This window comes from Trachypithecus francoisi, unplaced genomic scaffold (genome assembly GCF_009764315.1).
Source record: "Trachypithecus francoisi isolate TF-2019V2 unplaced genomic scaffold, Tfra_2.0 Lachesis_group5, whole genome shotgun sequence".
Lineage (NCBI taxonomy): Eukaryota > Metazoa > Chordata > Mammalia > Primates > Cercopithecidae > Trachypithecus > Trachypithecus francoisi.
In genome coordinates this window covers 141,759,217-141,781,891 of record NW_022681470.1, presented here as the reverse complement: position 1 = coordinate 141,781,891, position 22,675 = coordinate 141,759,217, and the positions used below count along the sequence as shown (strand labels likewise).

Genomic DNA, 22,675 nt, shown 5'->3' with positions numbered 1-22,675 from the left:
TGCTCTTCTGCAATTCGGTGTTTTATTCTTTCCAAATCTCAGGCTTATGCACAGAATGGAAGAGCACTGTTAAAATAAAAAATGGACCTAAAGTGGCTTGGCTGACGTGGCCAGCGGGCCACTGAGCAGTGGGTCCCGGGTCCCACCCTGCTGTGGAGGGCGTCCCTGGGCCCTGGGGCCTCTTGGCACTGTGTGGCCTGTGTGCACCCCAGGTGACCAGGCACCGGGACCCCTGCAGGGCAGAGCAACAGCGCAGGGGCCGGCCCTGGGGGGAGTGTCTCCAGCTGCCAGGCACCTGCAGCAGCCCGTTGTCCCCTCCCCGGCCAGCTGGTCTTGCAGCTCTTCTGGCAGAGTTGGGGGCAGAGCCCGCAGTCTTGTTCCCAGAAGTCTAGAGTTGCTGCAGGTGGTGTCGCGGTGCCTCTGTGCCTGATGACCCAGCCCAGGGCTCCCTGGCTGTGGCACCGCACTCAGAGGATCTGCTCGGTGCTGGAGGCTGAGATGTCCAGGAGCCGCCAGGCCGCGTAGGGGTTGAGCTCGTCCTGGTCTCGGCAGAGCGCCCACACATACAGCATCCGCAGCACCTTGTCCTGCAGGGTGGGGTGGGAAGGATGCTGTTGAGAGGGGTGAGACAACCCAGGCGGCTCTGGGAGGGGCCAGGCTCTGTGGGGCAGACTGGCAACCTCCCCGGGGGGGCTGGGAGCAGAGGCCAGCACAATTGCCTAGACTCAGGAACCACTCAGGCCTTGGTAAAAAAAAAAAGACAGGTCTGCTGGTCTCCAACCTCCCTCAACCCCAAACTCTGGCCTGGGGGTTTCTCCGCATCCCCACCCAGTCCCAGGGCTTCGGGACTCTGAGCTGGGGTCCCTGCAGGGTGGCCACACACAGATCTTGGGGACAGGCGGTGCCGTCTGCCCGCCCCGTCCCGCTCCCGCACTCACCGGGTCGCCCTCCACCACCTCGCCTTTGGGGTTCCGGACCACCATCACCAGCTGCGCCTGGAAGGTGATGATGAGCACCGGCCCCGGCTCCATCATCTTGCCCATGGCCAGCTGCAGAGGGGCCGAGAGGGGTGGGCCTCAGAGGACAGCCGTGCTGGGAGAAGGCTCCAGCACCAGGCCCTCCCCGTGGGCCCTGCCTCTCAGACCAGGCCCAGGCCTCCCTTGAGACCCTCCCCTGGGACAAGCCCAAGACCTCTCGGATCAGCACATGGCCCCGCACATGGCCCCCAGCCCCTGGCAAGGCCACCTCCTGGGCCCTGTCTGGGCCATAGTTCCCACTCCCGATGGTGGCCCGGGCCCCTACTGCGAGAGGTGCTTACGTCAATGTTGTCAATGTCTAGGATGCGAGAATGGAACTGCAGACCCAGTGCCTTGGCCTGCTGGATGGGGTAGGCCAGCTGGCTGTAAGTCTGCAATGAGAGGCCGACACGTCTAGGTGATGCCGCCCAGGACAGGCGCCACGCCACACACAGCGGCTGCCCACACGCCCTGGCACCCGGGCGCCCTGCCGCCAGCCAGCAATGGCAGAGGCCAAGAACCGAAGTCCAAGTGGGAAGGCAGGTGCCACCCACTTACTGGCCCAGATCACACATTTCCCTCTCCTGGGAACCACACTCTACCCAGATGACCCAGTGAAAACAGGATTAATCAGCAAAGTGGGTGATTCTCTTGGAACAAAAGCCCAAATCCACTCCCAGAGCTAAGCTGGTGGCCCCTTGGCTGATCTTTAATACTTCCATATTCACCACACTCTGAATCTTGGCCCGAGATCAAACGCCTCTTCTAGGATCTGCCCTCAGCCCGAGGCTGCCTCTGTCACTGACCAGCCCCCAGTGTCACCCTCAACCCCCTTGCGCCTGTGCCAGGCACAGGAAGCAGCCCCCAAGACACGTTTTCACTGGAGGTTTCTCTGGGCTTGGCATGAAACCATGAGATGTTCCGATAGCATCTACTTTTTATGGAAATGACTGATCCGCGGAGGGGAGGAAAAAAAAACCCAGAGCCAATCCTACTTGTTCGGTTTCTTAAAGGTGACATTTTAAAAACACTTCTGTGGATGTGGCTGGAGCTTCAGCTGTTTCCAGGGCGCCACCAGCTCCCCGACAAAGCGAGCCAGCTGTGGCGCAATGGTCCCAAGGTAAAAACAAAACAAAAAAACAAAAACAAAAACAAAAAAACCAAAAAAAAAAAACACCAAAAAAAAAAAAAAATCTACATCGAAACTCATAAATGCCTGCTGGATTAGTCACCATGCAGGGGAGTATTTAAAAAGAAAATCTGACATCTTCTCCTCTGCTTTTTCCAAGTTGTTTATGAGCTGGGTGCAGAATAGAATTAGCCAAGAAAGATTCTGGATCGCTTAATACGAAGAAGCCGGGGGAAACACACAGGTCGGGGAGCGAATAGGGTGAGATGAGGTGGCCTGAGGAGACGGGAGCTGGGAGCCCCACGGGGATGGACTGGGGCAGGGATAGGGAGGCTGCCAGGGATGGGGCAGACAGCTGGACCGGACCCCAGGTATGTGGTGCTGCTGGTGGCCCCCGAACCCCAAGCTTTGACTCCGAGAAGCAATTGGGGCCTCATCAGGACCCACAGCTCCTTCCCCGTGTGGGAAGACGATCGCTGTTTTGTTTGGATCTATGTTTCAGGATCGTGTGGTGAGGACAGCTAATGGGTCCGAGAAACCCGGCATGCCCTGGAGGCTCCCCAGGGCCTGGGGAGGGGCACCCAGTGCCATAACCTCACCTGCGCCCCATAGGTGGCAGCCCCGGGTCACCGATGAAAGCTCCCCCCATCCTTCCAGGGGCTGTGTGGTGACCAGGGTTACCTCTGCGGGCTCCCTCTGGCCCGAGGCCAGCACTGCCCTGGCTTCTGTGATCACACTTCCTTCTCCCGACTCCTGGGAGGTGAACACAGGACTCTGCTCTGGCCTGGGAAGTGGGGTGGGTGACGCCTTCAAACCCCACTTGGCTCCCAGCCCCCACAGTCGTGGGAGACCCCCACTCTCCCTGACCCCCGGCCCCAGCATGCACCGCAGGCCCCTGCAGCCACCTGAAACAGGACGGTCAGGCCCCCGGAGACCCCATTTTGCTTCACGGTTGCAACCACCTCTCCTGGGACTCTCTTCCACTACCATTATTATGTCCTTTTTATTTTTTTTCCAGACAGTCTCGCTCTGTCACCCAGGCTGGAGTGCAGTGGTGCAATCTTGGCTCACTGCAACCCCTGCCTCCTGGGTTCAAGTCGTTCTCCTGCCTCAGCCTCCTGAGTAGCTGGGACGACAGCCGCCCACCACCAGGCCTGGCTAATTTTTGTATTTTTAGTAGAGATGGGGTTTCACCATGTGGGCCAGACTGGTCTCGAACTCCTGACCTCAGGTGGTCTGCCCACCTCAGCCTCCCAAAGTGCTGGGACTACAGGCGTGAGCCACCACGCCTGGCCTATTACTTCCTTAGTGACAGTGTCTTGCTCTGTCGCCCAGGCTGGAGTGCTGTGGTGCGATGACTCACTGCAGCCTTGACCTCCTGGGCTCAAGTGAGCCTCTCACCTCAGCCTCTCTAATAGATGAGACAACAGGTGCCTGCCACCACGCTTGGCTCATTTTTTTCTTTTTTGGAGACAGAATCTTGCTCCATTGCCCAGGCTGAAGTACAGTGGCACGACCTTGGCTCACTGCAACCTCCACCTCCTGGATTTAAGCAATTCTACTGCCTCAGCCTCCCCGGTAGCTGGGATTACAGACGTGCACCAGCACGCCTGGCTAATTTTTTATTTTAGTAGAGATGAAGTTTCACCATGTTGCCCGGGCTGGTCTCGAACTTCTGACCTCAAGTGATCCGCCTGCCTCAGCCTCCCAAAGTGCTGGGATTATAGGCGTTAGTCGCCGCACCCGGCCACTTGGCTCATTTTAAATTTTTTTTGTAGAGATGGGATCTTGCTGTTTCCCAGGCTAGTCTTGAATGCCTGGGCTCAAACGCCTTGGGCTGCTGGGACTGAAGGCATGGGCCACAGCGCCCAGATCTAACCAAAATTATTTTAAGATTGGAGGAAAAAAAAAAAGGCCCAGTAAAATGGGCGGCTTTGTGATCTCTCACAGGCCCAGGGGACACCCCCAGCCAGCCATCTCTTAGACACCAGCCCAGAGAAGGATTCTCCCTAACCGAGTTTACAGTCTGGGAGCGAAGGACTGGCGGGTGACCCGGTGTCCAGCCTGAGAGCCCAGATGTGTAACACGCTGAGGAATGGAAGGTCGGGGCAGGCGGTGTCAGGCTCTCGGAGGGTGAGACGTGAGGATCCCCCCCACCAGGAGCCCAAGTCCTGCCTGTCGGGAGCTACCCTAACGGAGCCACCGAAGTGGAACTTCTCCATGGTGATTTTTTAGGCCTTAGAAAAAAAAAGGAAGTACTCACAGCTTCGTAGCACCAGTCTTTGAGAATGTCAAGCTCTCCAGAAATCATGGCCTAAAAAGGAAGGGGAAATAAGCACCAGAACGAGCATGGGCTTTTCAGGCAGCAGGCGAGGTCCTAGGAACATTCTCCAGTGGTGCGGGGGGTTTCCTTGGACACCCCCAGCTGCCACCTGTGGGGCACAGGTGGAGCTGTGGCATTGGGTGTCCCTCCCCAGGCCCGTCCCTGCTGGTGTGAGTGCCTGGTTCTGGCCTGGGCACAGGCGGAGGGCAGCCTGCGGATGACCACCCAGGAGGCACCCCGGGGGGGACCCCGTGGCACCGGGGGTCTGGCTGGGGTGGCTGGGGACCCAGCTTTCAGCCTGGTCAGGAATCCGAGCCAGGGAGATGAGGACCCACACTCCGGCTCCCGCAGTGAGCCCACGTCCTCTGTCCCCCACAGGACCACGTTTCGGACTGCAAGGCCCACCATGGGATCGGCTGCCTCCTAACTGCTGGGGGCAGCGAGAGGGAGGGTGGGCTGCAGGGGGCGTGACTGGGCTGGGAGCTGCTTCCACAGGATCCCAGAGCCTGGGCCGGATCTGATGCGGGGGAGGGAGGCGCCTGAAGCGGGGAGAAGAGCGCGAAGGAGCCGGATGCTGGTGGTGAAAACTGTGAGCGGCAGGGGGCGGGTGGCCAGAACACTCGGCACCCACCACCCATCCCGGAAGGCACTGCGGTGCTCAGGCTGCTGTTCTGGGGCATGGCGCCCATCTGCACCGCCTCCCAGCCCTGCCTGAAGTGGCGGGAAGGATACGGGAAACTGGAGGAGGAAGAGGACGCTGGGCGGCGGCCAACAGGGCCAAGGATGGAGAGTCTCATGAAGGGCCTCCCGGAGGCCTGGCCCGACTGGGCCGAAGGGGTCCAGGCTCCTCCTGCATCCTGGGGGCTGCAGAGAGGCAGAGGCAACAAGGAAGACAAGAGGCCGCCGACCGCAGGGAGAGGCTTGTAGGGGGCGGGCTGCAGCATGACCCTGAGCAAGATACCCTCATCTATAAGCCCAACGAGGGTCTGGTTGCCAGGGACGGCACCGTGAGGGAACCCCCTTGGCCGCAGGTCTGGGTCAGAGGTGGCCTGGGGCCAGCTCTGATGTCTGAGGACGGACGCCCACTTCTCCCAAGGGGCGAAGGGCTCCTGGCACCTGAAATAAACCCTAGACTCCAGCAGCTGCTCCCAGGAACCTCAAGGGAACAACAGCCTCAGGCAGGAGGAGTGAGGCAAACAGCACCTGGAGGCACTGGAGGTGCCAGGAAGGCCCAGGAAGGGCTTCGGGCATAGCTCGTGGGGTAGCTGCAGCCAGGCAGGAGCCCGTGTGCAACCAGCCTCCTCAGAAAACAGCCTCGGCGGCGGAGTTCCCTGGCAGCACCCAGTGCCGGCTGGGCCGGGGGAGGTGGTGAAGCCAGGACCTGCCGCCTGGGAGGGTTCCTGGGGGCGCGACACCCACCTCCAGGACATTGGGGATGATGTCACTCTCGCACTGCTTCAGAAACCGGTCCTTGTCAAAGGCCGGGTCCACCCGGAGGATCTCTGTGAGCACCTCCGACATCTCTGTCTTGGAGAACAGGCCCCCTGCAGGCAGCGGAGCCGGGAGTTCGGGGAGGGCCAGGGACCCGGCCCCACCACCAGCCTTCGGGGTCCGGGGATGACTCACTCACCCAGCAAGTCGGTGACCTTGTCCGTAAGAGCCCGGGATGCCCGGATGAACGCGTTGTCACTTTCATCATACTTCATCTTCATCTCGAAGAACCCTGTGGATGACAGGACAGGTGCTGGAGAAGGGGCCCCTTCCAGAAACACGCCCTCTCTCACAGCTTCCAGGGGCTCTGTGGCCCCTGCGGGATCCACCCTGACACGGGTGGGGTCAGGGAGGGGACAGCTGTGGGCCTGCATCCTCATGTGCTTGGGGACCGCTGCCTGCCCACCTACCTGGCCAGGCGCAGAGGCACCTCAGCTGCGGCCCTAGCGGGGCTGTATAAGTTATGGGCCACCACCCCGCTGGCTGCTGCTTTCACTACAAAGGAAACACAGGCCTCTAGCAGTCCGCACAGGACAAGGGACGGGGCCTGCGGCTCATTTCGGGGCCCTGACTGTGCTTATGAGGGAGCGCCTGGCTTCTGGCAGCAGAATCTACACCACACCATCAGGAGACCGCAAAGAAGTGACCGGCCCACTCTGACCCTGGCCGCCTCCTCTGCAAAATGGGGCTCCGTCTTGTGCCCAATGCAGGGGGATCACCCTGCGTTCCGCCGACTGCCTGGGACACAGTCACCTGCCCTCTGAGACACCCTCACTCACGGTTAAACACCACGTTGTTCTCCTTGAAGTCCTTCCACTGCTGGTACCACTTGGAGTCCTTGTGCAACACGACCCCCAGGGCCTCCCTGGGGAAGAGAGTAGGCACTGGGGTGAGCGGCGACGCCGGGGCCACCCTGTGCCCTCCTGTGGCTGCAGGGAAGGGCAGCAGAGGACAGAGAGCAGCTGAGACCTCAAACCTAGGGGCTCTGAGGACCCCACCCTTACCTCTCACCCTCAAATTCGAGGGAGCCGGGAACCTTGGGCAAAAGGCAAACTCAAGAAATGGACCCAGGAGGGAACCATTGGTGGGCGCCCGAAACAGACAGCAGTGAAAGCTGCCCAAAATGGGGGCAGCGAGGGCCACAGGCTGACACCTACTCATTTGGCTCAAACACTTTCTCCTCCTTGAACTTCTCTCCCGCAAACTCCGTTCTCTTCCGGAGTCGCTGGGGCCTCCGGTAGGGCCCCGTCTGCCCCAGGACGCTGTCGTCAATTTCCTTCTTCACGGACTCCACCCCCTGCGAGGGAGGCACAGCGGGGCTGGGGTGGGTGTCCGGGTTCAGCCGCCCCAGGCTGCACACCCTGGCCCGGGCCTGGGCTTACCTGGGAGAGGGCTCTGAAGGCTGCCGTCCTGCCCAGCTTCTCCCCACCTTTGGATACCGACTCGGCTGACTGCTTGGCCGTCTTGGCTGCTTCTTCCACACCCTCCTTGATTTTCCGGCCCAGATCACTTTTACTGACTTCATGAAGGCTCTACTGAGACAGACACAGAGAGGGGGCATTGGCACCGGCCCTGGGGGCAGGGGGTGGGCAGAAGGAATTAATTCCTGCCAGAGAGAAAGGCAGATCTGGCTCCCTGAGGCCGGCAGAGGCCTTCTGTGCTCCTGTACCCAGAGCCATGAGAACACGGCCATGGCTTCCGGGGTGCTGGCCCCTGGGCTCTGAGTGAGACGCCGGGTCAACTGGCCCCTCTCCAAAATGGGGAGGAGTCCTCTGGAGACCCGGGAACTGCCTGGCAGCAAGGATTCCCAAGGAGGGGATCCCAGGGAAAGAAGGGCGGGCAGGGCGCCCCATGCTGGACAAAGTTGGACAGAACAAGGAACAGAGGAGACCCCGCAGCACCCCAGGAGTCCTCGCAGCACCCCACTGCCTCTACCCTCGGGAGGCGGTGGAAGCGGCCCCTCCCCTCCTATTTTTAGGCAGGACAAACATTGTCATGTTCTCCTCAAGTCCTGGCCAGTAGCACCTACTGCTGCCGACTTACTGGGTCAACTGTCATGCAAGGTTGCCAGTCTGACCTCACCCTGCGTGTGCCCAGAACTCCTGAAAGCTTCACGAGGGTGGCAGCACGCCCCATGTCACCCACTGCTGCCAAGCCACCCCCACCCAGGATCCGACTCTTCCTCCAGCCTCCAGCGGCCGGGAGACTTCGATGGCCCCAGCAGCTCCAGGCAGGCATGGCACTGTTACCTCCTTCACGGTGCCCGTCAGCTCCCCAAGCTTCTTCCGTAGCACCTCGCTCGTCCGCATGGTTTCTGACTCGATGGTTTTCTAGGTAAAGAGCATTGTGTCCTTTTTGTTTTTTGTTTTTTTTTTTTGAGACGACGTCTCACTCTGTTGCCCAGACTGGAGTGCAGTGGCATGATCTCAGCTCACTACAACCTCCTCCACCCAGGTTCAAGTGATTTTCCTGCCTTACCTTCCCAAGTAGCTGGGATTACAGGGCCCACCATGCCTGGCTAATTTTTGTATTTTCAGTAGACAGGGTTTTACTACATTGGCCAGGCTGGTCTCAAATTTCTAACCTCAAGTGATCCACCTGCCTCAGCCTCCCAAAGTGCTGGGATTACAGCCGTGAGCCACTGTGCCCGGCCAAGCGTTGTGTCTTTAAGTTTGTGTGTTCTGACACGGCAGTGACATTTCTCTTATAGCCAAAGGTCCAAGAGGCATTTTCTCAGCAGCCCCTCCGTCCCCGCACCTGCCAGTACGCGCTGCCTCCAGGGGCCCTGGCTGCCCATATGGCTTGGATTGAGGGTCTCCGCAACGGTGAGCTCCGTGCCCAGAGGCCGGCAGACTCGGGCCCCTGCTTGGCAGCTACCACCTGAGAACAGGAGGCCCAGCCTTCGCCTTTCACTCAGTGGTAGGAGGTGGCCTTGCCTGTCATCACTGTGCCCCTCATCCAGCCTCCAGCTACCACAGCTTGGTCTTACGTCTCCTGCCCCATCCATCCCACTCCAAACTCAGCCTGCTCTGTCTTCAGATGACCCCTGCATTCATGATAAAGAAGGGCTGGGCATGTGAGCTGTAGTCCCAGCTGTTTGGGAAGCTGAGATGGGAGGATCACTTGAGCCCAGGAGTTCGAGACCAGCACAGGCAACATGGAGAGACCCTGTCTCTAGAAACATAAAAAAAGTGGCCAGGCGTGGTATCCCATGCCTTTAGTCACAGCTACTCAGGAGGCTGAGGTGGGAGAATCCCCTGAACATGGGAAGGTCAAGACTGCAGTAAGCTGTGATCACACCACTGCACTCCAGCCAGGGTGACAGAGCAAGACCCTGTCTCAAAAAACCAAACTAGGCTGGGCACGGTGGTTCACGCCTGTAATCCCAGCACTCTGGGAGGCCAAGGTGGATGAATCACCTGAGGTCAGGAGTTCAACACCAGTCTGGCCAACATGATGAAACCCCATGTCTACTAAAAACACAAAAATTAGCCGGGTGTGGTGGCACACGCCTCTAATCCCAGCTACTCGGGAGGCTGAGGCAGGAGAATTGCTTGAACCCAGGGAGGTGGAGGTTGCAGTGAACCGAGACCGAACCACTGCACTCCAGCCTGGGTGACAGAGCGGGACTCCATCTCAAAAGAGAAAAACAAAAAACAAACAAAAAAAAACACAAACTAAACCAAACCAAACCAAAATCCACGGGACCCGTGACAGGTGCATCTCAGGCTCAGCGCTCATTGTTAAGATGGGGACACGGTACCCGACTCGCAGGGCCCTTACAAATAAAGGAACGCAGAGCCATTCCCAGAAGCCAGGGCTTGGCAGCTGCTCAAGAAGAGAAGTGACAATTAATAATCACAGGCTGGGAGCAGCGGCTCACACCTGTAATCCCAGCACTTTGGGAACGTGAGACGGGCAGATCACTTGAGGCCAGGAGTTTGAGACCAGCCTGGCCAACATGGTGAAACCCCATCTCTACAAAAAGAAATACAGGGCTGGGTGCGGTGGCTCACGCCTGTAATCTCAACACTTTGGGAGGCCAAGGCAGGTGGATCATTTGAGGTCAGGAGTTCAAGGCCAGCCTGGCCAACATGGTGAAACCCTATCTTTACTAAAAATACAAAAATTAGCTGGGTGGTAGTGGTACGTGCCTGTAATCCTAGCTACTCAGGAGGCTGAGGCAGGAGAATTGCTTGAGCCTAGGAGGCAGGGGTTGTGGTGAGCCAAATCGTACCACTGCACTCTAGCCTGGGCAGCAGAGTAAGACTCTGTCTCAAAAAACAACAACAAAAAAAATCAGCTCAGTGTGGTGGCGGGCGCCTGTAATCCCAGCTCCCCGGGAGGCTGAGGCAGGAGAATCACCTGAAGCCAGGAGCCAGAGGTTGCAGTGAGCCAAGATGGCGCCACTGCACTCCAGCCTGGGTGACACAGCAAGACTCCATCTCACAAAACAGAACAAAACAAAACAAAACAAAACAAAACAAAATAAAATAAAATAAAATAAAATAATTATACCAGCGCCATCACCCAGTTTCCACCCGGCTCCACTCAGAGGGCTACAGCTGGGAGCTCTCAGGAGTGCTGCAGCCCAAAGCTGGTGTGCATGAATTGCCTGGGGGCCTGTGAAGATGCGGGTGCTGGCCTGGCAGTTTAGGAGGGTGTGAGCCTCTGCACTGCTCATCCCCTCCCAGGAGCAGCCACTGCTGCTGGTCTAGAGACCATGCTTCAAGCTGTACAGAACGCTGCATGGTCGCATGGCAGAACCCAGAGGCCTGGAGACCCACTCCTGTCCCCTGGCTCCCTCTCACTAGTGCATCAGAGCAATGACCTCACTTCCTCACAAGCCACCCTGTCCCCAGCCATCCAGCTCTGAGCTCCTCTGGCTGTCCCTGGCCTGGAGAAACCCTGGCCCTGGAAACAAACATGTCAACCAAGAAAGGTAAGAAGCAAAGGGGCCTAACGCGGTGGCTCACGCCCATCATCCCAGCACTTTGGGAGGCTTAGGAGGGTGGATCACTTGAGGTCAGGAGTTCGAGACCAGCCTGGCCAACATGGTGAAACCCCGTCTCTACTAAAAATACAAAAATTAGCTGGGCGTGGTGGTGCATGCCTGTAAGCCCAGCTATTTAGGAAGTTGAAGCAGGGGAATCACTTGAATCTGGGAGATGGAGGTTGCAGTGAGCCAAGATCGCGCCACTACACTCCAGCCTAGGTGGGGGGAGAAAAAAAGCAGCAAAGAAACTCACATATTTCCTTCTGGCCTCCTGGAGCACGTCTGATTCTTCTAGCCTTCTGGCCTCGTCACGGAATTTTTTTATACTTTCTTTCATTTCTTTGTTTTTGGCTAATTCTTGTTTGACATTATCTAGTAAGCCGGACAGAAAGCCTTTTCTGTTTCCAGAAGAATATGATCTGGACTAGAAAGAATGTACAAGAAAAAAAATTTAAAGAACATACTAGAAGAACATGCAATGAACTGCCCCACAGAGGGACTCTGAGAGATTTTTCTAAATGTTCTCTTTTCTGTTGATTTACATTTAATGATGATTAGCTATCTCTTTTATAATAATAATAAAAGACAAAGAAATAGCAGGTGATAAAAGGGTGGTATATCCAGACAATAGAATATGATTCAGTGCTGAAAAAAAATGAGCTCTCAGCCAGGTGCAGTGACTCACACCTGTGATACCAGCACTTTAGGAGGCTGAGGAGGGAGGATTGCTTGAAGCCATGAGTTTGAGACCAACCTAGGCAACATAACACCCTATTTAAAAAACAGGCCGGGCGCGATGGTTCGTGCCTATAATCCCAGTACTTTGGGAGGCTGAGGTGGGCAGATTACCTGAGGTAAGGAGTTTGAGACCAGCCTGGCCAAAATGGTAAAACCTCGTCTCTACTAAAAATGCAAAAGTTAGCCGGGCATGGTGGTGTGTGCCTTTAGTCCCAGCTACTTAGAAGGCTGAGGCACGAGAATTGCTTGAACCCGGGAGGAAGAGGCTGCAATGAACCAAGATTATGCCACTACACTCCAGTCTGGGTGACAGAGCGAGACTCTATCTCAAATAAAATAAAATAAAATAAAATAATTTTTAAAAAAGACTGGGCGTGGTGGCTCATGCCTGTAATCCCAGCACTTTGGGAGGCCAAGGTGGGGGGATCACGAGGTCAGAAGATCGAGACCATCCTGGCTAAGACAGTGAAAATCCATCTCTACTAAAAATACAAAAAATTAGCCGGGTGTGGTGACAGGCACCTGTAGTCCCAGCTACTTGGGAGGCTGAGGCAGGAGAATGGCGTGAACCCAGGAGGTGGAGCCTGCAGTGAGCCGAGATCGTGCCACTGCACTCCAGCCTGGGGGACAGAGCAAGACTCCATCTCAAAAATAAATAATAATAATAATAATAATAATTTAAAAAAAACAAGAAATATGCTCTCAAGCTGTGAAAAGACATAGAAGAACCTTAAATGTATATCACAGTAAGTGAAAGAAGCTAATCTGAAAAGGCTACATACTGTCTGATTCCAACTATAGAACATTCTGGAAAAGGCAAAACTCTGGAGACAGTAAAAGATCAGTGGTTGCCAGGGGTTGGCAGGGAGAGGGTGAGATGAGTGAGGGGAACACAGAAAAACTTTAGGGCAGTGAAACTACTATTATGATACTGTAATCATGGCTACACAGAGAACCTACGCCACCAAGAGGGAACCAGAAGGTAAACTATGTGTTTGTTAATAATAATGTATCAACATCCAGTCAGTTGTAACAGATGCGCCCCACTAATGCAGGAGGTGAAGAACAGAAAACTGTGTGCTGGATGGGAGAGGAGGGGCATGGCAACTCTTTGGACATTCTGTTCGATTTTTCTGTAAACCTAAAACTGCTCAAAAAGATAAAGCCTTGTAAAAGCAAAACAAGGCTGGGTGCAGTGACTCACGCCTGTAATCTCAGCCCTTTGGGGGGCCAAGGTGGGCGAATCACTTGAGGTCAGGAGTTCCAGACCAGCCTGACCAACGTAGGGAAACCCTGTCTCTACTAAAAATACAAAAATTAGCTGGGTGTGGTGGTGGGTGCCTGTAATCCCAGCTACTCGTGAGGCTGAGGCAGGAGAATTGCTTGAACATGGGAGGCGGAGGTTGCAGTGAGCTGAGATCACGCCACTGCACTCCAGCCTGGGCGATGGAATAAGACTCCATCTCAAAAAAAAAAAAAAAAAAAGGGCAGGCTGGGCGCAGTGGTTCATGCCTGTAATCCCAGCACTTTGGGAGGCCCAGGTGGGCGGATCACTTGAGGCCAAGAGTCCAAGACAAGCCTGGCCAACATGGTGAAACCTTGTCTCTACTAAAAATACAAAAATCAGCCAGGTGTGGTGGTGAGTGCCTGTAGTCCCAGCTACTGAGGAGGCGGAGGCAGGAGAATTGCTTGAACCTGGGGGTGGAGGTTGCAGTGAGCCGAGATCTTGCCACTGTACTCCAGCCCAGGCGACAGAGTGAGACTCTGTTTCAAAACACAAAACAAAACCAAACCAAACAGAGAAACAGTTTAATGAATGATCATACGATAATCAAATTAGGGGGAAGTGGTCAACTTTTCCACAGCTGTGTTGGGTATACCAGCTCTAAGTGGGATCCCCTCCCTGGCTCCTGTCAAGCTACAAGAGAAAGCTGCATCCAGCCTAGTGCTCAGGTGTGGAGTCACACAGCTGTGGTTCCAGCTACTCAGGAGGCTGAGGTGGGAGGATCACTTAAGCCCAGGAGTTCAAGGCTGCAGTGAGCCATGATAGCGCCACTGCACCCCAGCCTAGGCACAGAGCGAGACCCTGTCTTTAAAAAAAAAAAAAAAAAAAGCCAAGGCTGGGCACGGTGGCTCAAGCCTGTAATCCCAGCACTTTGGGAGGCCGGGACGGGCGGATCACGAGGTCAGGAGATCGAGACCATCCTGGCTAACACGGTGAAACCCCGTCTCTACTAAAAATACAAAAAACTAGCCGGGCGAGGTGGCGGGCGCCTGTAGTCCCAGCTACTCGGGAGGCTGAGGCAGGAGAATGGCGTGAACCCGGGAGGCGGAGCTTGCAGTGAGCTGAGATCTGGCCACTGCACTCCAGTCTGGGTGACAGAGCAAGACTCCGTCTCAAAAAAAAAAAAAAAGCCCAATGCTGCTCTCCAGGACAGGTGGCCAGGCCTCCTGTCAGCAGGCTGCAGTCCCATTCAGATGCCACCCTGGCTCGCCTTTCTCCAGGGGAAGCCCAAGTTCTAAGTAAGACCATCAGGATCACACAACCTTATGGCAGCCCTACCAGAGACTCTTGGGCTACAAACCCTGGGAGTGTGTGTGTGTGTGTGGCGGGGGACTGGACAAGTAAGGGAAAGAGTCACAGGTCCTGTCCCACACCCACGATGGCACCAGGACGGGACTGGAGAGGTAGGTAGCTGCCTGCGAGGAGGCAGCTGAGCTGAGGCTCTGAGCGCGCAGAGAGAGAGAGAGAATGTGCACGCTGCCCAAATGTACCGATCTGGGGAAGGGAGTCAGGTTTTGGGCTTCTGTCCTCATGATGCTGAGACACCAACAGAAGCACAGTTGAAGAGGAGTGACCAGGATAAACTGAGTTCTGGGTGTGATGAGGTGACTCTACCAATGATCAAAGGGCTATCTTCCAGGAAAGGAAACAGCCGTGCTTGGTGAGGCCCCCACTGGCAGAGGCCACGGGGAAGTAGAATTCAGTTCAATACAGGGGTCTCCTCCAAGCATTAGAGCCAACACAACGGGCTATTCTGACAGCACCTGATCCCCTAACGACATCAAGCAAGAGGCAGGTCAAGTGTTTCTGCAACCGAGAAGGCCAGGCACGCTGGGATCTGTCATTCAGAAGGCCCCAGACACAGAAGGCCCACCCCTGAGATGGTGTGAGCCACCTCCACAGCCCCACAACCTCCCTCCTGCCAATGGGATCGGACTTTTCAGGCCTGCCCTGTGTCTGCTGGCCTGAGCATCCTGAGTCACTCACCAGTGGCAGCTCTCCGCCCGGCCGGCGCATCTGATAGGTCGACCCGTGGAGTAGGTTGTGGCTGGAAAGGAATTGGATTCCACTGCCGAGGCATCTCTAATTGGGGGAAGAGACGAGAAAGATCCATTCTAACAAGAGGCTGACCAAGAAGTAAGCAGACCACACACAAAACAGCAGGGGTCGCCTGCCACTCACTGGCCAATTTTTTTTTTTTTTTGGAGACAGAGTCTCAGTCTGTTGCCCAGGCTGGAGTGCAGTAATACGATCTCGACTCACTGCAACCTCCACCTCCCAGGTTCGAGCGATTCTCCTGCCTCAGTCTCCTGAGTAGCTGGAATTACAGGTATGCACCATCACACCTGGCCAATATTTGTATTTTTAGGAGAGAAGGGTTTTTGCCATGTTGGCCAGGCTGGTCTCGAACTCCTGACCAAGGGATCCACCTCTCCCCCAGTCTTCCAAAGTGCTGGGATTACAGGCATGGGCCAACCACACCTGGCCTCATTGGCCAATTTTTATCTTCTGCCTGATGCATGCCGGACACTCTGTAATCTTCCCAAAGTCTGAGAAGCAAGTAGAAGCTGGTGGAAAGAGAAAAGGCTGTGTCTGTGCCTCCAGGGCCGACATCTATCCTCGTGCCCCTGAAACCGGGGGAAAGAGACAGGTCCCAGGAAATGCCAACCCACGGGGGGAAGAAGGCCACATGTACCAGCACAATTGCATTTCTTAGTCTGAAAGTAGGCACTCTAAGCTTCTATGGTAGTGGCAAGCAGTCTTCTCTTGCAAGCCCACCCCATTTCTGCCAGCCTCCAAAGATGAGAGAATTGGATTTTCAGACACAAACATCGATCATGTCCCCAGGGACAACTCTGGAATAAACCTACAATGTCCCCTTCAAGGGTTGGGCTATAAACAGAGTAATTTAGGGGAGTCACTCTGGGCAAAGACTTGGCTGACCTCATGTAAAAGGCACTTGCTGGCCGGGTGTGGTGGCTCACGCCTGTAACCCCAACACGCTAGGAGGCTGAAGTGGGTCGATCACCCAGCCAGGAGTTCGAGATCAGTCTAGCCAACATGGTGAAATCTTGTCTCTACCAAAAATACAAAAATTAGCTGGGCATGGTGGCACACACCTGTAGTCTCAGCTACTTGGGAGGCTGAGGCAGGAGTATTGCTTAAACCCGGGAGGTGGAGGGTGCAGTGAGCCGAGATCGTGCCACTGCACTCCAGCCTGGGTGACAGAGCAAGACTTTGTCTCAGAAAAAAAAAATCAAATAAAAATAAAAGGCAGTTTATTCCCCTACCAAATGATGAACTTTAAGTTCTGTGCAGGCACTGAGCTGGTGGCTCATGCCTGTAATCCCAGTACTTTGGGAGGCTGAGGTGGGAGGATCATTTGAGCTCAGGAGTTTGAGACCAGCCTGGGCAACATAGCAAGACCCTGCCTCCACAAAAAACTAGGGGGAAAAAAAAAGCTCTGTGAAGGTCCTGTTCAACTCGGCACCTGAACCTGGTGTGTTGATGTCAAAAGACCAGGTACAACTTCTCCACCATTTCCACATTTCCTGGGCCGTTTTTCTCTCTGTTCTCTGCTTCCTACTCTGAGAACCCCATGGAACATCCCAAACTTACACAGGTGCCTACCATCTCCTGCATTTACTTGAGGATAACATTTTTTTTTTTTTTTTTGAGACGGAGTCTCCCACTATCGCCCAGGCTGGAGTAAAGTGGGATGATCTTGATCTTGGCTCACTGAAACCTCCGCCTCCCGGGTTCAAGCAATTCTCCTGCCTCAGCCTCCAGAGTAGCTGGGATTACAGGAGCGAGACACCATGCCCGGCTAATTTTTTTGTATTTTTAGTAGAGATGGGGTTTTAGTAGAGACGGGATTTCACCATGCTGGCCAGTTGATCTGGAACTCCTGACCTCAGGTGATCCACCTGAGGCTGAGGCAGGAGAATCGCTTGAACCCGGGAGGCAGAAGTTGTAGTGAGCCGAGATCGCACCATTGCACTCCAGACTGGGCGACAAGAGCGAAACTCCGTCTCAAAACATAAATAAATAAACAAATAAAAAGAAGAAAAAACGAAGAGCACGAGCAATATGAAGTACTACTTTCCGAGTGCGCCTTACACGTCTTGACTCCCACTGCCCTGTGGACCTAAGAGCCTGCCAGGGCGTGAACCACCTCTCGCACGTCCACAGTGAACGTTAGAAGAAACGAGACAAGAAATGCTCTCGGTAGCGGACCTGGCATTTAACCGAGAGCTGTGAAGTTCACTTTTTTTTTTTTTTTTTTTTGCCTTCCCCTCTACTTTTTTCCACGGGACGCCGCTGCCCTGGCTATCATTCACTCTCCTGTACACGTGGAGTCTGATCAGAGGGCGAAGGGTGATCAGCTCCCTCCCAGGCTCCGCGCATCGCCGCCCCCTGCCCGGTAAGCTCTGTCCCCGCCCTCAGGCCACGCTCCGTGCCCCCTGTCCTGGCCTCTGCTGACCCAACGATCCAACCCCAAGCTTTCTACGGAGCCCAAGCAAGGGTCGCGAGGGCCAAGGGTCTGAGAAGAAAGCCTTGGTGGCCGAAGACCCAGAAGACCCCTAAGCCCGCCCTGCCAGCACCGCACCGCCGCTCACCCGTGGACAGCGGCACCAGCCACTCCGCAGCGCCGCCGCCGCCGCCATGTTGGAGAACCGTGTGACCTTCTCGCGGCGCGGCCCGGTTGCGTCATCCGCCGCCTCAGCCTAGAGTGGCGCAAACCTGAGACAAGCCGGTCCGGGAGCGGGGTTTCGGGGAGGGAAGAGCCCTGCGATTGGGTCCGTCATAGGGGCGGGACATTAAAAGGGTAGGGAATTCCTAGAGAGCTTGGCCTCTGATAGGGCAGTGTTTTGGAAGGACGGAGCCTGTGACTGGCTGTGGCCAGGGGGACGGGCCCTCCTGGGAGGCTCAGATCTGTGATTGGGCGCGACTACGAAGGGGCGGAGCCCAAGGGCATGGATTCCGTCACCCTGGATTTCGCTACAGAACGCGCCGGGCGCTGGTGGCAGGTGGTACAGGCTCGTGGATCCACCGACCACAAGGACGGATTCGATTGGATTCTGATTGACTGGCGGACCAGCTCGAGAGTAATTGCCTATGGCTGTCCCTGCAATGACTGACTGATTGACAATGACTGAGATACCAGCAAGTGAGTTGCTCCAGGAAAGCGAAGGAGCCCGCCCACTCTTGTGCGGCGCTTTGGGAAGACGCCTGTTGGTTTTGACCCCGAATAAGAAGGGAAAGCTGAGAGCAGGCTGACTGTGGTCCAGCCCTATTTCGATTCAGTGTGAATTGACACTCCCTGACCCGAGGAAGCTCAGGCCTTTGTCATTTCAGCACCCCAGATGCTATTTTCCATTTGAAGAATGCCGCCACCAAGTGGCGTTATTTTAACATGGCCATGCAATCGGGTGATGAGGAGGGTTGGTCCCCTGGGAGAGTTAATGTATGTTGCTGTTGCTGTTTGCCTTATTGGAGCCTTTTTTTTTTTTTTTTTTAAAGAGCCAGAGCCTTGCTCTGTCACCCAGGCTAGAGTGCAGTGTCGTAATCTAGTTCACGGCAGCCTCCAATTCCCAAGCTCAAGCGATCCTCCTGCCTCAGCCTCTGAGTCACTGGGATCACAGGCGTGAGCTACCGCGCCCGGTCCTTTTGCATTATTAACCTGTGATATGGGTTTATGGGACTTCATTCTTTCAAAGGAAGGCAGCTTGGCCCCGGAGGGCATGCATTCCTGGCTTCTGGGCTGGACAGACTTGTGTTCTCCATCTCAGGAGCACTCCCTCGAGGTGGGAGTAAGAGATGAGGGCTTCCACTCTGGCTTTGTTGGAGATGTCGTGATGCCAAGAAGAGCAAACTAAGCAGTTGGTGTACACAGGTGTGTTGCTGAGAATCAGGTCTGGGCTAGAAATATGGATTCTTAGTTGTGGTTGAAGGTACGGAGTTCGGCCGGGCCCAGTGGCTCATGCCTATAATCCCAGCACTTTGGGACGCTGAGGCGGGAGGATCTCTTGAGCCCAAGAGTTTGAGACCAGCCTGGGCAACATAGTGAGACCTCATCTTTACAACAAATACAAAACATTAGCTTGGCGTGGTAGCACGTGCTTGTAGTCGCAGATACTCAGGAGGCTGAGATGGGAGGATCGCTGAGGCCCGGGAAGTTAAGGCTGTAGTGAGCCGTGATCGTGCCACTACACTCCAGCCTGAGCAACAGAGAGAGACCCTGTGTCAAAAAAAAAAAAAAAAGAAGGAAGGGAGGGAGGGAGGGAAGAAGACAGAGAGAGAGAGAGAGTGAGAGGAAGGAAGGGAGGGAGGAAGAAAAGAGGGAAGGGAAGGGAAGGAAAGAGGAAGGAAGGGAAGGGAAGGAAAGAGGGAAGGGAAGGAAAGAGGGAAGGGAAGGGAAGGAAAGAGAGAATGGAAGAGGGAAGGGAAGGGAAGAGGGAAGGGAAGGGAAGGGAAGAGGGAAGGGAAGGGAAGAGGGAAGGGAAGGGAAGAGGGAAGGGAAGAGGGAAGGGAAGGGAAGAGGGAAGGGAAGGGAAGAGGGCAGGGCAGGGCAGGGCAGGGCTACAGCATTAAACAGCCAGAGGCAGGGTGTCATATGAGCGTGTCAAAGACCCAGAGATAAAGTGGAGATAGGAGAGTCCTTTAATCCAGGATCCGTGTCTCAGTCCTATTATCCCAGCAAATCAGGAGCCTGAGGCAGGAGCATCATTTGAGTCCAGGAGTTCCAGACCAGTCTGGGCAACATAACAAGACCCCGTCTCTACAAAAATAAAAAGTAAGCCAAGCATGGTGTCTCTCGCCTGGAATCCCAGCTACTCAGGAGGCTGAGGTAGGAGGATCACTTGAGCCCATCAGTTGGAGGCTGCAGTGAGCTATGATCACGCGACTGTACTCCACCCTGGGTGACAGCATGAGACCTCCATCTCTTTTTTTTTTTTTTTTGAGATGGAGTTTCGTTCTTGTTGCGCAGATTGGAGTGCAATGGTGTGATCTTGGCTCACCGCAACCTCTGCTTCCCGAGTTCAAGTGATTCTCCTGCCTCAGCCTCCCAAGTAGCTGGGATTACAGACATGCGCCACCACACCCAGCTAATTTTGTGTTTTTAGTAGAGACCGGGTTTCTCCATGTTGGTTAGGCTGGTCTCGAACTCCCAACCTCAGGTGATCCTCCCGCCTCGGCCTCCCAAAGTGCTGGCATTATTGGCGTGAGCCACTATGCCCACTCGAGACCTCCATCTCTAAAAAACAATTTCTTTATTAAGAGCCCTTCCAGGATCCTGGGCAAGACTGTCCAACAGAAAGAGGACCTGGAGGGGGCTGGGCGCAGTGGCTCATGCCTGTATTCTCAGCACTTTGGGAGGCTGAGGTAGGTGGATTGCTTGAGCCCAGGAATTCCAGACCAGCCTGGGGAACAATGCAAAACCCTGTCTTTACCAAAAATCCAAAAATTAGCCAGGTGTAGGCTAGGCTCAGTGGCTTATGCCTATAAACTCAGCACTTTGGAAGGTCAAGGCAGGTGGATCACTGGAGGTCAGGAGTTCAAGACCAGCCTGGGCAACACTGAGAAACCCTGTCTCTACAAAAAGTACAAAAATTAGCCGGGCGTGGTGGCACATGCCTGTAATCCTAGCTACTCAGGAGGCTGAGGCATGAGAATCACTTGAACCCGGGAAGCAGAGGTTGCAGTGAGCCAAGATTGCACCACTGCATTCCAGCCTGGGCAACAGACAAGACTCTGTCTCAAAAAAGGGGGCGGGCACTTTGGGAGGCCAAGGAGGGTGGATCATGAGGTCAAGAGATCGAGACCATCCTGGCTAACATGGTGAAACCCTGTCCCTACTAAAAATACAAAAAAATTAGCCAGGCGTGGTGGCTGTAGTCCCAGCTACTTGGGAGGCTGAGACAGGAGAATGGCATGAACCTGGGAGGCACAGCTTGCAGTGAGCTGAGATCCTGCCACTGCACTCCAGCTTGGGCGACAGAGCGAGACTCCGTCTCAAAAACAAAAAAAAAGTGGGAGGCTGGCCACAGTGACTCACTCCTATAATCCCAGCACTTTGCGAGGCCAAGGCCAATGGATCACTTGAGGTCAGGAGTTCAAGACCAGCCTGACTGACATGGTGAAACCCCGTCTCTGCTAAAAATACAAAATTAGCTGGGCATGGTGGTGCATGCCTATAATCCCAACTACCCAGGAAGCTGAGGCAGGAGAATCGCTTGAACCTGGGACATGGAGGTTGCAGTGAGCCGAGATCGCACCATTGCACTCCAGCCTGGGCAACAAGCGTGAAACTCTGTCTCAAGGCGGGGCACGGTGGCTCAAGCCTGTAATCCCAGCACTGTGGGAGGCTGAGGTGGGCAAATCACGAGGTCAGGGGATCAAGACCATCCTGGCTAACATGGTGAACCCCCGTCTCTACTAACAATACAAAAAGTTAGCCGGCTGTGGTGGCGGGCGCCTGTAGTCCCAACTACTTGGGAAGCTGAAGCAGGAGAATTGCTTGGACCCTGGAGGCGGAGGTTGCAGTGAGCTGAGATCGCACCACTGCACTCCAGCCTGGGCGACAAAGCAAGACTCCATATCAAAGGAAAAAAAAAAGGAAGATGATCTGGAGGAACTTGGAGAAGGCAGATGGAAGCAGCAGAGGCAAGTGCTACGCAGTTCAGGCAAGGCAAGAACAGAAATGTAGCCATTTGCATTTTGCAATATGGAGGTCATTGGTGAGGTGAGCAAGGGGGGTTTTGGTTGAGTGGTGGGCCTGGGAGGCAGATTTCAATGACTGGAGATGGTTTTACAGACGCGTGCTGGAGCCAGCTTGCACTGACTCACAAGAGCCAGCTGGCACATCTTCAAGAATTCAAAACCTCTTGCTAAACACGGCCAATGTGTAAACAATTAATTGTATAAACTTATGATCAAACAGATTATATTAGAACAAAGGTAATAAATACACAAAATTTATCACTTCCTAATTATGCTGCTACATGTTACTATTATCTATGCTTTTGAGGGTTTTTGTTTTTGTTTGGAGACAGAGTCTCACTCTATTGCCCAGGCAGGAGTGCAGTGGCACCAGCACGGCTCACTGCAGTCTCGACCTTCCAGGCTCAGGTGATCCTCCCACCTCAGCCTCCCCAGTAGCTGGGACTACAGACATGCACCATCACGCCCGGCAGATTTTTGTATTTTTTTGTAGAGACAGGGTCTCTCTATGTTGCACAGGCTGGTCTCGAACTCCTGGGCTCAAGTGATCCTCCCACCTTGACCTCCCAAAGTGCTAGGATGACCAGCGCAAGCCACAGAGCCTGGCTACTTTTAAAATTTTTTGTAGAGACAGGCTGGGCACGGTGGCTCACGCCTGTAATCCCAGCACTTTGGGAGGCCAAGGTGGGTGGATCACTTCAGGCCAGGAGTTTGAGACCAGCCCAGCCAGTATGGTGAAACGCCATCTCTATTAAAAATACAAAAATTAGCCGGATGTGGTGGTGCATGCCTGTAATCCCGGCTACTCCGGAGGCTGAGGCAGGAGAATTGCTTGAACCTGGGAGGTGGAGGTTGCAGTGAGCCAAGACTGCACCACTGCATTCTAGCCTGAGTGACAGAGTGAAAGTAAGTCTCAGATAAGTAAGTAAGTAAGTAAGTAAGTAAGTAAGTAAGTAAGTAAATAAATAAATAA

General features: G+C 54.9%; 1 protein-coding gene across 3 annotated transcripts; it reads right to left on the bottom strand.

Moving 5' to 3' along the window:
• On the bottom strand, window positions 1–21,130 carry TIMM44 (translocase of inner mitochondrial membrane 44). Of its 3 annotated transcripts, XM_033195459.1 has the most exons (14): window positions 21,126–21,130; window positions 17,598–17,666; window positions 14,965–15,060; window positions 11,209–11,379; window positions 8,209–8,289; window positions 7,342–7,491; window positions 7,117–7,256; window positions 6,739–6,824; window positions 6,099–6,191; window positions 5,888–6,012; window positions 4,409–4,459; window positions 1,319–1,408; window positions 939–1,049; window positions 1–587 (listed from the first exon to the last, which is right to left on the bottom strand). In XM_033195459.1, exons 2-14 carry the CDS (start codon window positions 17,643–17,645, stop codon window positions 468–470), a joined length of 1,362 nt encoding a protein of 453 aa, XP_033051350.1. In that variant the 5' UTR covers window positions 17,646–17,666; window positions 21,126–21,130; the 3' UTR covers window positions 1–467. The 3 variants fall into 3 exon arrangements, with proteins under 3 accessions (XP_033051350.1, XP_033051349.1, XP_033051348.1); XM_033195458.1 differs by lacking the exon at window positions 21,126–21,130 and having other exon boundaries at window positions 17,598–17,748; XM_033195457.1 differs by lacking the exons at window positions 1–587; window positions 939–1,049; window positions 1,319–1,408; window positions 4,409–4,459; window positions 21,126–21,130 and adding an exon at window positions 4,466–5,332 and having other exon boundaries at window positions 17,598–17,751.
• Between the last annotated feature and the right edge of the window lie 1,545 nt (window positions 21,131–22,675).